The 15681-nt window shown below is 39.3% G+C and overlaps 1 protein-coding gene across 1 annotated transcript in view; it reads left to right on the top strand.

Annotated features, from left to right (window-relative positions):
* The first annotated feature begins 1689 nt into the window (after window positions 1-1689).
* The window catches only part of LOC145397138 (ionotropic receptor 93a-like), a 32986-nt gene continuing 18994 nt past the window's right edge, over window positions 1690-15681 (top strand). Inside the window, exons 1-7 of the mRNA XM_080270336.1 lie at window positions 1690-1774; window positions 2929-3053; window positions 3151-3264; window positions 3509-3747; window positions 6670-6798; window positions 8688-8859; window positions 9306-9382. Of these exons, the coding sequence (XP_080126462.1) occupies window positions 1690-1774; window positions 2929-3053; window positions 3151-3264; window positions 3509-3747; window positions 6670-6798; window positions 8688-8859; window positions 9306-9382 (941 nt within the window). The remainder of the gene's footprint in view (window positions 1775-2928; window positions 3054-3150; window positions 3265-3508; window positions 3748-6669; window positions 6799-8687; window positions 8860-9305; window positions 9383-15681) is intronic.

Below are 15681 nucleotides of genomic sequence, written 5' to 3'. Positions count from 1 at the left end.
GGAATAAGGCTGTAATTACGAGCGAGTGAGCAATGTTTAATATCAGTTACGTTTGAAAATGGGCTGCCCGGTCCAGCCCGACCCTACCGTCATGCTAAGGAGAAGTCTAATAACTTTACTCCTATGTGAAATGGAGTTGAAATTCATTCTACATGTGATATACTCATTCAAAAAATTTTGTTATCAACTAAAAACTCACCCATAAAGGCGTAGGAACTCCTTGGAATCTCGAGTTTTCTAAGGAAGCGTTCAGGTCTAATCGGTGAATGCCTCAATTATGAAATCAAATGAAAATCATCCGTCGTAACACTATATTTTCTTGACATCAACAGTAGTATATTAGAGGTTAATTGTGATATCATGGTGCTCGCTCGCTCATCACTTGCCCACAAAGCGCACTTTACTGGTGCTATTGTCTGAGGAAGAGCGTTGGTCTGCGAAGAGAGGTCAGATGTGAGTGAATACTGCAGCCTAGAGACTCTATAGATATAAACGTATAGGGTATCTACTGCAGCTGGCAGTGACCATTGACCGACAAAGCGTCTGGTGAAGTAGTCTTAACATATTCTCATAATTCTCGAGTAAGGACTCCATTGTCCTGGAGTGTATGATTGAGCAAAGTTTGGGACCGATTAAAACTGCTATACTATTAGTGATTCACTTTTCGTTGTAATTCATTTAGTGTGCCTAATCAGCAGTTTGTATTTCAGTATACTGTAACTGATCTTTAATTAAAATTATTATCCGTAAGAAATCTTCTGTTATTATTCTGCCATTTATTACTTCTGACAAATGGACAAGTTAACAGTTTTCTTTAATGTAGTCAATTTAAATCCGTTGTGCAAGCATGGGAGGGCGAAGCTATGAACATGTAGATTTTAATAGTTATTTTTGTTATTGAGTAACCATTGACTGAATAGGAAGTAATATATATTCCTTGTGTGTGATTTTGGGAAATTCTCTCTACAAAGATAATTGCAGCTAAGAAGTATTTTTATTATTTTCATCGAAGATATTTATAAGGTGTACAATTGTTATTCCACAGTACTGGTTTTAAAAGAATACCGTTAAAGACCCACCGACCCATGACAAAGGAAGGCAAGTAGGTAGGACAGTTGGCAGGGAAGTAGGAGGAGACTTAAGTAAGCAGAGGGGCAGGTAGGAAGTTTGTTGGGTAGGAAGGTACGGAGCATAATAGGTAGAGAAGTCGCTTGGGAATTTGGGAGGCGGGTATTCCGTAGGGCGGGAGGTAGGTAATTAGGTAGGTGGGCAGGAAGACAAAAAGATAGGAAAGTAGGTAAAAGCGACATGAAGAAATGCAAGAAAATAATTTATATGTTGAAACAATAACTGGAGGTTTAATTCCTCTCGGTTAAATGATTATATTGTCTTACAAAGCACTTGAAAACCCGAGGTCATTGCATAAAAGAATGAGGCGTGCACGGAAAGGTTATATGACAGTTCGTCCTTGGGAACTCCAGCTTAGCATCACGCAGTAGGCCTACACACGCGCGCGCACACACACACACACACACACACACACACACACACACACACACATAGATAGATAGATAGATAGATTTAATGTTTTGATAAACAAACATTTTTTTCCTTATGTTCCCAGAAGTGTACACTCTACTCACAAACTACATTTTTATTAGCACGGAGTAAACTGTGAGGAAGATAGCCATGGCTGATGCTCCTGTCCTGTTGCTGTTGGCTTTGAGTATCATAACGTGTGCTTCTACGGCGTTCCCTTTCTACAGAGCGTCAGGTGAGTAATGAAAACCAGGTATGCACTAACTCATAATCCAGTAGTACCATTCCTTCTGCAATACATATTTGCACGATATTCTAGCTTCTTGTCACGGAATAATATGGAACTGCATCTGGTTTCAGCAACTGTGTATATCCAACCCCACTCTTGTGCTGTTTTAGACAATTTTTAATACTATAAGACTCCATAAGAAGGCGAGAAGTAAATGTGGATAACTTCATAAAACGTCACTGATGCTACATTCATGACCATACATATTCGAATACTTGATAAAATTCATAAGAAATATCTCCTCTTTGAGTGTTCAAGGTGATTACCCCCAGAGTTTATTAAAACTAGGCCCCCTGCTGCCATTTTTAAACTAAAATAATATTTTCAGTGTTTATCTCCTCGCTCCCCTTCCCCCCAGATAAATAGGAAAATAAAGACAATTGGTTTCATTTCCCCTCAATGAATAAGATTGAACTGACCTACCCTTGCATCCACGTTCCTCTTTTCTCTTCAAGTAGATCAGGTATCAGCTTATTAATATCATAGGGGCTTTGTCTTATCACAGACCAAATTTTAGGACTGCTTTAAAAATCAGTACCGAGCTGGTACTACACCCAGGGCAAAGTACTTCTGTCTCAAAAATATTGGAAGCAGCAAAAAATTTGTAACCTCTCTTACGTTATCTTCAATTTGATTTTATGTTAAGTCCTGTGAATCCAAAGCATCCCACACCGATGACACTGTTGTGTTATGCGACATATCCTTGTAACAGTACACCTTCCTTCCTCACTCAGTTTGCTAGGGACAAATGAGTTTCATTCTCAACATCAGCAATTCTGTTTCTCCGACTACCACCATGAAATAGAAAAATCAGTCACATGAAACCAAATAAACTGGCACTGACGACGCTTGTTTTTGGCAAAGAAATGGGATCAGTATTGACTGCAGAGTTGTATACTCTTTTTAAAATTTCATTATAACTGAAACAAGAAAAGGCCACATATCTTTTGCTACGAATGGTACATTGTCATCAAAACTTATCTCTTGCACATTTATTACCTAGCTGACTAGATTTGTCCACACAGATTCAACATTAACAAATGGAAAGGAAGCTTTTATTAGGGGTCAATGAGTATAATGTAATTGTGCCTATTTTCCAGATCCATGGGACCTGTTGTTACATACTGCGGACATGCTTGGTGCTGTGTTAGAGCCATTATCACAAGGCAAGTGCTACACAGTAATACTCTCGGATGGATCAACGTCAGCCACCTTTATTCATAAGGTAAACGAAGATCAGCACCTGTTAGTAGATTTTGTTTTTGAAATTATATTAAGCATTTATAATTATGTATCTCTACTTTATACCTATTTTGTTTCAGATGGACAAATATCGTGCGGCCTGGGGTGTGGGTGTGTTCGAGGTAAGGGCGTACGGGCAGGACTCTAACGTGACATTGGCAAAGATATCCCATGTGGTCAGCCAGGCACGACGGGTAGGGAGGTCATTCTGACATTACTGCTGAGATGGGTAGACTTCACTTACATTGCTAATTCAGATGGTATTTCTCACTGACTTTACTGTGTCCAGGTCACTCTCACTTTACTGATGAGGAGGGTAAGTCAGTCTCACATTATTACTAGGGTGGGTAGTTCACTCTCATGTTATTCCTAAGACTGGCAGTTGACTCTCACCTTACTGCTGAGACTAGTAGAACGTTTACCATGGTTACGTCACAGCTGAGGCAACTGTCATGGTGTGTAACGGTGGTGGTGCTGAGTGACGACCCATCTTTCCTCACCGACTTCGCTAAGTGGTCTCTCAAAGGAAGACTTCTTGTGTGGTCTACGAGGCTCCTGGTGGTCACTCGCCTGCCCAAGAACGACATCGCGATTTTACTCACCTCTCACTGGACCTTCACCATGATGAACTCCATGGTGATGAACATTGATAACTCGAACGGGATAAAGAATTCTGGGTAATGTTATGAAATTCTGGTGTTTGCACAGGGAGTCGTAAAATAAATAAAGTACTTTTAAGCAGAATTTAATAGGCAGATATTCAGACCACTAGGTTTTTATCTTAGATTTAGATAACAGCTCTGACTGGCAAGCAGATACAGATTTTCCTGCACAAAGACACCACTAGCATTAAAAAAATATATCACTGATTATCGAAATATAATAGTGGAATTGAAGGGATTAACAGAGAATCCGGACTATAGTAGCGAACAAAAAAATAATAATAATAAAACACAATTGTTTCAAACACGCATTCCAGCCTCATAATTGGGTGGTTTAATAAATACCTCCCACAGTCCTGCCTATCATAACTCTCCACCACTCCTTCCCAACTGTCCATACCCCTCTTGCAAATACACTTCCACATTATCATTCCACTCTTCTTTGACTTCCATTCAACCCCATCATGATTCCATTATTTTCGCTCTGTGCTCTCTCATTTTCAATTTTTCAGTGTCAAGTACTTAAAATACTCAAAATAACTCTTGTTTCAAGGTTAACGACGACAGTCTTATTTACCTTTTGAATGCTTTGTGATTTTTTGTTTTTCTAAGTAACTCCACCTTCATGAGCAAACAATTACAATTTATCTAAATAAGTACACAGCTAATTACTAATATGTACTGGGAACTTATAGATTAATTACAGTGTTAAGACAAATAAGCATTAATTTCCCAATGATCAATGAAACAGCTCTGTAATTACTGAAGAAGAGTTGTATAAAGTTTTGCATGCAGGTCAGGGAGGATTTGAAAATCATTATACTAATTCATTAACATTAATGTTTCGTCTTTTTGGAGGTAAAATTAAGCAGGTCAGCGGTAAAAAAAATAAAATAAAAATAAAAAGTGCTGCTGTTCTACATCCTTTCCATAGCACGTCTTCGTAACTAGCACCATACTCTAGAGTTAATCTCTTGTTACAACTCAGTACTCAAGGTGGTGAGACAGCAGTTTTAAGCCAAGTTAGATTGAAAGTAGTATAGAAGAGAACCGAACCTGAATTAGGTGCTTCTGTCTCTTAACCACGTGCTTCAATACATCCAGCTCTCTCTGGAATGCAGTGCACTGACAAGGGACGACCGTTATCCATCTGCAGAGGAATATGGTGTTTATAACCCAGAGTGTTGGCTAGCAAACGTTACAGGAAATTATTATACGACTCTATTATTATTACAGAAGCCTCTTTAGAGCTATGTGTGGTGTTGACCAAATTTGGTAGGTTTCGTTGGTATCCCCCGTGTAGAGGAGTTGCAAGATTTGCTGTGCTCTTCAGTAAATCTCCCCTGGACCAGCTCCGCTTTTGTCAGCTTTGAAAGTAACCTCCTGTAAAATTTGTCTCAATAATCCCAGCCACAAAACTGATACGAATAAGAATTCTGCTTGTTTAACCAATAAAAGCAAGACTTAGGGAAAGCTAAGTGAAAATAATAATTTTCTACAAAAATACGGTAATTGCCATCAATGACGATTCCAATCCAGCATTATATTTCAGGTCAGTATTGCCAACCATAGGGCGATTAAGCATCAACTCATGGATTGCAGGGCTGTAGGGCGATTTTACAGAAACTGAGCAAAACGTAGGGCAATTTTGAATTTTTGGTATGAGTTATAGTTACTTTGCTGCAAAAGATGAATTACATAAGCAGGCAGGAAGTATGTTCAAAAAAGGTAGTAGTTTTTAGTATTCTCTATTATCCTCTAGAAAAACTGGGTACATGATAACTAATGAGTGAATCTGGCAGTTGACAGCGCATCAGCTGCTGGGCTGCTGGTGTGTCTGTAAAGTGAACAGGAATAGGACAGTTAAGATTACATACATATACATATACCTAGCTGACTTGACCAAGATGGGGGTAGCCACGACAAGGCGTTCACACAATGCACACACTCTTTACATATTAAAATTACGTTTACAGGAAGATAAAGCGTAGGTCTAGTCCTGCACTAAACAACAGAAACCAAAATAGCTGTATTCCATTGTATATATATATATATATATATAGAGAGAGATATATAGATATATATATATATATATAGAGAGAGAGAGAGAGAGAGAGAGAGAGAGAGAGAGAGAGAGAGAGAGAGAGAGAGAGAGAGAGAGAGAACAACTTGTAGAGTAATATTTTCATCCTGAGCCGTAGGGCGATGAAGGGAAATGTAGGGCATTTTCAGTGTCTGTGTAGGGCGAAGAAATTTTAGAGGTTGGCAACACTGTTTCAGGTAGTTTATGTTCGTTTAGTTCGTGTACCGTTAGCACGTCCCAATCCCCGCTCAATCATGAAGAGACTGTTATATTTTTATACTTCTATAATTGACGGCTGGTTTCATTGATCTGTTAGAATAATATCTAGTTGAACCATTACCCAAATTTCTTTGTTCATAATACCATTTTTTAGAAACTAACTTCACATTCTATCCTAACAGATGTGTACTCTGATGTCCTGTATCCTTTTGCTGACCAAGAAGGATATTCACAACCACTGTATAACTAATTTCGCACAACATATAGCAATATATATTCCCAGCGTTATTAAACACTCATTCATCAATCTACACTTAATGAGACACTCATTCATCATTCTACACTAAGAGTCCAGAGTCTTGAAGTGGTTAGCATGCCGAATAAAATGTTTGATCAGAGCAACATTTAAAGGCAAGGGCCTTGATTTTCTGGGGTGTAAAGTTTCACACTGTCTCGGGCCTCTTCAGACATTAGAGAGAAAACGTTATCCAACAGAAAATAAAGATCCATGCCTGTAAATGGGGCTTAAATTGACAACTAAGAGTTTTGTCAAGTAAGAAAACAGTAGTACTTGTTTGAGCAAGCGTTAATCAGATTGGCTTTCACTACTGATAATCTGTAATCTTGTGATGTAGGTGCACCGTGTCGGTTCACCTTCCATATAACGCTGATGGTGCCCAAGTGGTTCAAGTGGCCTCCTGGACCCCTGCTAAAGGTCTCCGTTATCTCACCCCTCTTACGCTCTTCCCGGAGAAATACCGCAAGTAATATACCCAGGTTACTTATGTTATTCGAGATAATGTGAGCAAAACTGTATGCAGTTTAGCTGGATACAGTTTAATATGGAATAGATAGAGTGACATGTGTCCTTTTCTTTTTCTTTTTCTTTCTTTTTTTTTTTCTTTTTTTTTCTTTTTTTGTCATTTAACCTTAGCCAATTACATTTCTTCATGCTTTAATCAGGCTTGTAATGACCCACTTTGTTATTTCATATGATACAAGATAAGACACTGGATGTTGGAGTATCTGTTGTGAGATATGATAAGGTTTGGAAACCGGTTATACTGTTCTTTGCTGATGACATTTTATTGCTAAATAAAGAAGAATGTGAGTTGCAAGACGTAGTAAATGGGTTTGGCAATGTATATAAGAGATAAAACCCAAACATGAATGTAGTTATGAGTAAAGTTTGGTGTCTTACAGAAATGATGTCACGTAATGTATAGTAAGGCTAGATGGTCAGGTAATAGATAATGTGAAGCCTTCAAGTATTTAATGTAATGAGTAAGGAAAGACGTTGATAGTATGAAGTACTGTCCATGAAAGCGTACGGTAGGAAAGAAGGGTTGCTGGCTCCTTGAAAGTGGTGATAAGGAACAGGAACAACAATATACGCAGCATGACAGTATTTTGATCCTTACCATAACATTTAGTATTGAAGCTTTAACCATGTTGGAAGTTAAAAGTCTAGTGAGTGCAGAAGAAGTAATGGTGAGGATCATGTGGAGTTACGTGGAGAACCAGACAGGCAAATGAGGAAGTGACTGAGAATTAAATTGTTGATATGAATTAAGATAAATACTTTGAGATGGTTTGGGTTTGTGGACAGAATGAAGAATGACTTGAACAGTGTAGGAGAGTGAGGTGGCTGAGGGAGACGGAAGATGAGACAGAGATAGGATGGAGAGATATATGAGAGAATGCGATCTGGAGGCATGGCAGCCAGATGGTGGAGAATACAGTGACATGGAGGCGATTTGTTTCTGACCAATCATCATGGAATTCAGGTGTCTGACAAAGGTAATTGGATTTCGTTCCGTTTATAAATGCTTTGGCACATGCAACTTCATCTCGCAGCTGGTGCTATGAGTAATGTATTTTTTTATATATAAAATTGTATAAAGTTATGTCTTTTAACACCTCTATATGCAATTTGCAACTGTGACCTCTTATCCTTCTGTTTACAGATATAAAATCTTGTTTGTCTAATTTCTTCTTTCATTACACATTATTACAGTACTATAATAATTCCGATTTCTTCTTGGTAACTTCAGTCCTCTCAACTTGTCTTCAAAAGTCCATGAAGTTATACACCCAAGCTGCGTTTTTTTTTTTTTTTTTTTATCTTTCTGAGTATTGTGTTTTTCTCCCACTCCACGGAGTGGAATGATGAAGAGGCTTTTCTAACTGCATGTGATGCCTACCAGTTCAAAGTGTTGGGAAACATGCAATTGGTTACAAAGCTATTGTATTGTTACAAAAATCGTTTTAGAACTACCTATGTTATTACATGCGTTTGTTGTGAGCCTCTGGGTTTCATAGTCTCCTTTGCAGTGGGGCTTCACAATTTTTCTGTACTTGTTCGACTACACTTTAACAGAGACGTAATGTCTGTGTCGTTGTCACGGTATATATGTGAATGTTTCCATGTCCCTAATGAAAGAGGGCAGGGTATGGAAATCCCCTTTCACTGTGATAACGTCTTTTTTGTGGCCGGTACTATATAGTAAAATCTCCTTCAATAGAGATCTTATCTTTGGCTGAATATGAAGTTATTGAGTCATCGTCTGTCCAAGCCTGTTATTGATGCCTTCACCACAGTGAATTTCAGCATGGAGGAGGGTCTTAATTATTACGAATTATTTTGTTCCAGTTTCTACGGGGCGACTATTCCTGTGACAGTACTGACTTACGAACCGTACTGGAAGACCACCGTGGAAGGCAACATCACCACTTACACTGGTATTGACCATAACCAGCTGGCAGCTATTGGTCAGGCTCTCAACTTCACCTTCAGAGTCCTTCCTGCACGCAACTGGGAAGAGGTTGGTCATGAGATATATCATGGAGTCAAACGTTTGTCATACTAGACGCTGGTAATGACAGTCTGGCACACAACATAATCTTTGTTATGAGTAAGTTACTGAAAAAAGAAATCGACACTTGCCGTATTAACAAGGAGAGGAGGAATACTAATAAATGCTAATCCTTAAGTCTTTTCATTCCTAACCACTTGTGCAGCATAACCTTATACATTTTTATATGACGATGAGATAAGTAGACAACTCTCCCTGGAAAACGCACACACACACACACACACACACACACACACACACACACACACACACACACACACACACACACACACACACACACACACACACACAATGACAAAAAAAAAAAACTGCTATGCAGTTTTATTGTTATTATAAGAGAAAACACAGTGAACTACACATCTGCAGTTTCTTCCCATTTATCTCATACTTTCCAGGTGACGGATCTGGTCATTGCTCGCAAGTCGTTCATGGCGAGCATCATGTACGCCGTTATGCCGAATCGTCTTGAGAGGTAAATATTCCATGACTTTCCTACCCATTGAGTCAGGGACCGACAGGGATGCTGTGATATCAAATTGGGGAAGGTTAAAGCTGTGGAAGGATAAGGGTGATTGGATAGGCAATATAGTGAACACACACACACTGGGACAGGAGATGTTTAGTGGAGGAATGTTGAGGAAAGAAGGGAAGTTTTAAAGAGGATCTCTCTCTCTCTTTCTAGTTATATATATATATCTCTCATCTCTCATCAGCCGTTTGAGTGTCCACTGCAGGACCGGCCTATCCCAACCGAAGTGGGGACGATACAGCCAATGTATCTCTACCAAGTGGCTTAGGCTGTCTGGTAGAGATTGTATGTTAGGTGAGAAGTGCTTGTAAGTGTAATTGTAGTGTTGGAGTGGCTTTGGATGTGTGTGTAGTCTGTGAACCAAGTGTAATCGACCCGGGCAAGCCGACTGGGTGCAAGCATTCTTTATAGTATGTAACACTGGTTCAACCACAGCACCCCTTGTGTCCGTCAAAGCAGTATGTGGCCTGAAGAACGCTTCCAATGTTTATTACCCTGGCGGGGCGCGAACCCACGTTCTTCAGTGTACGAAAACGCACACTTTGCCACTGTACCACAGAGGCTCCATATATATATATATATATATATATATATATATATATATATATATATATATATATATATATATAGCCATCATCCAATCCTACGTTGCCCCATGAGAGGCGCAGGAGCCCGGGGCTAGGCAAGTTGGTCCTGACATTTAAGATGAAAGTGACCAGCCTCACTCATCCCTGAGTGGCATTACGTGAGCAATAAATCCCAACCACCCGTTGGATATAAACCTGCACCGGCTCAATCCGACTGAAGAGCTGTAATTACCCACCAAACCACCAGGCGTCAAAATTTGGTTATATGGTTGCCACCCAGCGTAGTAAATGTTTTCCTAGTGTACAGGAAACCATTTGACTTGTCACTCAGTGTAGAGTCACCCACAGGCAGAAGGAAGAGGAAAGAATGAAGGAAAGAAAGAAGAGGGAGTGTAAAGTCACCCGTAGGCAGAAGGACAAGGAAAGAATGCGGGCAAGACAGACAGAAGAGGATGAAAGGAAAGAAGGATGGAGGAGAGGAAAGGATAGACATCCGAGAGCAGCACTACATCGAGTGAGTGGTGAGCGCCCCCACCTATCCCACACACACACACACACACACACACACACATATATATATATATATATATATATATATATATATATATATATATATATATATATATATATTCCTATCGACCAAAGGCCTAGGGCCAAACCATTGTCATTTTTTTATATTTTTTGTAATTCATTTTTCTTTTTTCACATATTGTATTTTTTCCACTCTGAGCAACAGTTATTATTTTACAAATAAATATATATATATATATATATATATCTATATATATATATATCTATATATATATATATATATATATATATATATATATATATATATATATATATATATATAGATATATATATATATATATAAATCTGAACATGAGGGAGAGAGAGAGAGAGAGAGAGAGAGAGAGAAAGAAAGACATAACTGGCTACAAAAATGTGTTCAGCAACACTGAATAAACCTATTCTAAGACCCTAACATCTATAAACCAAACAAATCGATCAATAACCTACACTAAGACCTAACGAGACAAATAGCTAAACCTAACTAAACATCAAATACTTAAACTCATTGATAAAATGCCTCATCCAACAGAACACGATCGACTGCAAATGTGTAATGCGTCTCTTCACTACACAACTGCACTCATTATCTTCGGAATGTCAGGCGAGGCGTATAAATACAACAAACATAAATATGTATAAGAGAACCGGACGAGACAACTGTTCTATGTTAACTGTTTACCCTGGAACTTAAACACACATTCAAAACACTGGCATATATACAGTACAGGCTCCAGCAAAAGTCGTGCGACCGGCTCGACGAGCAGGTTGGTATATGTGGCACCGCCGCACCCCCAGTTTCAGCCCCTCCCTCGTTCCCATTCATTCGTCTACCCTCAACCCTCCCCACATCCAAGGGCCTACTCGTATTGTCTCAACCACTCTTCCATCATCCATTTGTCATGGGAAATAATGGTTTTGTTATGATAACGAATAAAAACACATTACACAGTGCTTTAATCCATAGTATGATTATTTATACACCACGATCTGAACGTAGGGTAATATAAAATTGTAATATACTCGTATGACAGTAAGGTCTGTAATCATACAATATATCATTTTGACCACTGTATCCAGTCAGTGCGTAACATTAAACAGTCGGAAGCTTTATGTTTGTAGTGGTCAGTGGTGTGCTCCTTCCCTTACTCGACGTAATCACTGTTACTTTACAAACTCTAGTAGAGGTCATTACCATTAGTTACTACTAATACCCCATGCGTGATTATAGCAGTGTTGCTGATAAGTAAAACACAGGATCAGTATTATCTTGGTTATTGATGTCTTAATACATGGTACCGGATAACGTTGGGCAACAGGGACTGAGTGACAGCTTGTCTGGTGGTTAAGCAAACTATGCTCATCAAGCCGAGGCCATGACGTAGCTGCTGGCATTACCGAAGGTCAGTTAATTTTTAGACGCCATTCATTGCTGCTGACAGTATTATAAGTATCAAGGTCAATTTCATACACAGTACAGCCAACAGGAGAGTGAGCCGCGTAGTGTGCTGACCCCGCGCACACCATACAACCAGGGCCGGATTACCAGGTATAGGCAAAATGGGCAACTGCCTACCAGGCCACGGCCTGTCACAGGCCATCCAGACTTCCAGAGTGGAATAAATACACTCTGGGAGTCCAAATAAGTGTCATCACCCATCAGGCCATCACAAAAAGCCATTATAGGTCATGCCAACATTTCACTGAAAATAACGGAAAAAAGAAATCTATATTTTGCAGTCCAACCGTCTGCATTGCCAACCTGGCCACACCATGGTTAATCCAGCGCTGCGTACAACCAACTCCCTCCACCCCTTGCCTCAGCCACTTATCGCCACTCACTCCAGCAAGAGACCAACCACCAACTGATAACAATATCAGGAATATAAACTTGCCTTATATAGTTATAACTGCAATAGGGTGTAATTTGCGATTCACACGATTATAACACGACATATTTCGAAAAAGGTAACCAAAAACTAAACTGGCCAAATGGATGATCTGCATAGTAACCAAACTTGTATCGATTGCAGCTTACGCTAATCAACATTATCGTGCCATACAACAGATAATTCAGTTTATTCGTTTTCAGCGAGAACGTTTTCAAAAAAGGTTTGACGAGTTACAGTTCACACTGGTCAGTGTTACTTATAGCAACGTAATAGACGTGGCGGTCAGGTTAACCTTATGATTATTATTTGCTCGTCAACTTGTGTCCCATGTCTGTTACTACTTTCCTCTATTTCTGTGTGGCCATGGTTTTTCCTATTAAGTATCGTCAGCCGAAACGTCAGCTGCCTCAGAGAGGGAAGGATGTTAAAATGAGCAAACGGTTTTGGTTACACAGACATTTAATAAGGAAGAATAACTGACTACCGGTATTTTAGAACACAGTTTAAAACGATATGAATGGGTCAGACATTGGATTTATATGATACTGGAATGTTGTGGGTAACTGAGGGAGTGATAAGGTAACTCTGTCACACCAAATAGGACCACCCACCACCTTTGCTATCGCCCTGTTCCAGTAGCCCTACAATAACATGTGGTACAGTGACAATACTGAATGTTGTACTATAGATCTGATATTCTAGCCTGACTTACCCTGCAGAGTTCTACGTTCAAACTAATGTATTATAACCCGCTATTGCACTGCGTATGTGATTCAATAACATTTAGAAAATAAGGTCTTACTGTGTACTGATCATTAAATGCTTATTTGCCATATCGTTACACTACAAATATCACTATTATATGGCGCAGTGGACAATATTGTAATGCACACTTCATGGTGATAATAAAGACGTGTTTGTGAGTATTGGTGGAAAACACACACACACACACACACACACACACTATCCACCCCGGGAAGAGCCGTCGACCCCGGGCCCATCTCCCTATCCTCATGCCCCCACCACAACGTGTGACGGCCAGCCTCCCCCCCCCCCCCACCGACCACTACAAACATCTACTTATAGCTTCCGACTGTTTAATGTTACACGCTGACTGGATACAGTGGTCAAAATGATAAATTGTATGATTACAGACCTCACTGTCATACGAATATATTACTATTTTATATTACCCTACATTCAGATCGTGGTGTATAAATAACTATACTATGGAGTAAAATGCTGTGTAATGTGTTATTATTCGTTTTCATAACAAAACCATTATTTCCCATGACAAATGGATGATGGAAGAGTGGTTGAGAATACGAGTAGGCCCTTGGATGTGGGGAGGGTGGAGGGTAGACGAATGAATGGGAACGAGGGAGGGGAGGGGGGAGAAGCTGAAACTAGGGGTGCGGCGGTGCCACATACACCAACCAGCTCGTCGAGCCGGTCGCACGACTTTTGCTGGAGACTGTACAATGGATGAAAAAATTCGCCCGACAGCACAACATCGATTGGAACTGCCCAATACCTCTCTACACTGCACACATACGCTATAGCCTGTTTCAGGAGAGAAAAGATATTGCTGTTCGGCAACCCTCTTCTAAACTGTCCGATTTCGTGCAGTCTTGTTATGAGTAGCTAAATAATATACAGTGATGTTAAACACTGCAGCCTTAACTGAAAAACAATAGAATGAAATATATTTAGCTATTTTAAAACACAAACATAATTGTAACGTGTTAGCAGTCAGCTGATGAAATAAAAGCTAAGCATACACATTTAAATAACATGGGGCGCCTGACAGCTGTCATACGCGTAATAAAGTAGTGCCGAACATCCTGACTTACTAAATAATGACACAAACGTCTCCCAGTATCATGTTATTGCGTAATACATTAAGAGAAGGTAGATAAGACCTTTTATAGCATTTTTTAATAATTACTGAGAATGAAACGATGACATAGATGATAATGATTATGTTGGTGCTACGGAGTTACTGAGATTACCGATTACAGCGGAAAATGCGAGTCAACCTGACTCAATGATGCTCGCACATGACCACACCTATAGTAGGCCTATGCTCCCTACAGCCTCGCAAACTGTAAGTAATGATGTAATACGCTTCACCCATGCTTACTGTAAGTTTGATATTTTAGAGCTTTCTTAACATCACTGAATATTATTTAGCTATTCGCAGCAAGAATGCAAGAAATCGGACATTTTGGAAGAGGGTTGCCGAACGGCAATTTCTTTTCTCACGTGAAATAGGCTATAATAAACTGGTGATCGCCAGGCGAGGCCAGTAGTTTGACATGGGGGACAGCACTAAAGAAACATAACTGTCAGAAGCAGGAATTATTTGAAATACGTCGTGTTGACCCTAACTTAATAATGCATTATAATAAATAATACATTACAATCAATAAAATCTATAATCAACAGAGTAAATTTGGCACATCATTCTAATCTGCTAGGTCTCCTTCAAGCCACCAACATATCAGCTAGAATTGATTCAATGTTCATGAGCCGGTTGAAATGAATGAGTGCCTGAGGAGTATAATGGATGGGTACCCATACATAAAGAAAATTTTGAGAGCAGAAAATCTAAATACCGAAACAGAATTTGGTTACTAAGTGTCCAAGGAAACTTAGATTACGTAGAACTTTGCTGACTGAGATGGTGAAAGCAATCATAACTTTGTGTTTAAACATTTGCTTAGGTTTAAGGACAACGGTGTATGTTGATCAGACATTTGCAGTAAAACATCTGACTATAATTGTTTGGAAATGAGTAGAAGGTTGATTGTAACACTCAATCAGTAGAGGGCAAATCTTGTGGAAGCTAAAGAAAATTTGCTGTGTAGAAATTTGATTGCTGAAAGTCAGGCAATATGTATGATGAAGCTGAGGCTATTTTTTTCAATGCTGCATTGAGCTAGAGCAGTGGTTCTTAACCTTTTTTGAGTCACGGACCCCTTCGAGAATTTGGTGAACGCTAAGAACCCCCTTCCTACAAAAATGCACATAAGCACAAACGCAGCATTTTGCATGCAATGAATATACATTACTTTATCGAAAACTTCCTCACGCAGTGTATCACAAAGTATAAAATAGTCTTTACAAAGAATTATGTTTCTCTCTCTTTTTCATGCAAAAACTAATGGCCACTCGAAAAAATGAAATACAT

Source organism: Coenobita brevimanus, chromosome 40 (assembly GCF_032717465.1).
Source record: "Coenobita brevimanus isolate Jiangsu-jjx chromosome 40, ASM3271746v2, whole genome shotgun sequence".
Taxonomy (NCBI): Eukaryota; Metazoa; Arthropoda; class Malacostraca; order Decapoda; family Coenobitidae; genus Coenobita; species Coenobita brevimanus.
The sequence above is the reverse complement of the archived record's forward strand: the minus strand, read 5'-3'. Positions and strand labels throughout refer to the sequence as shown.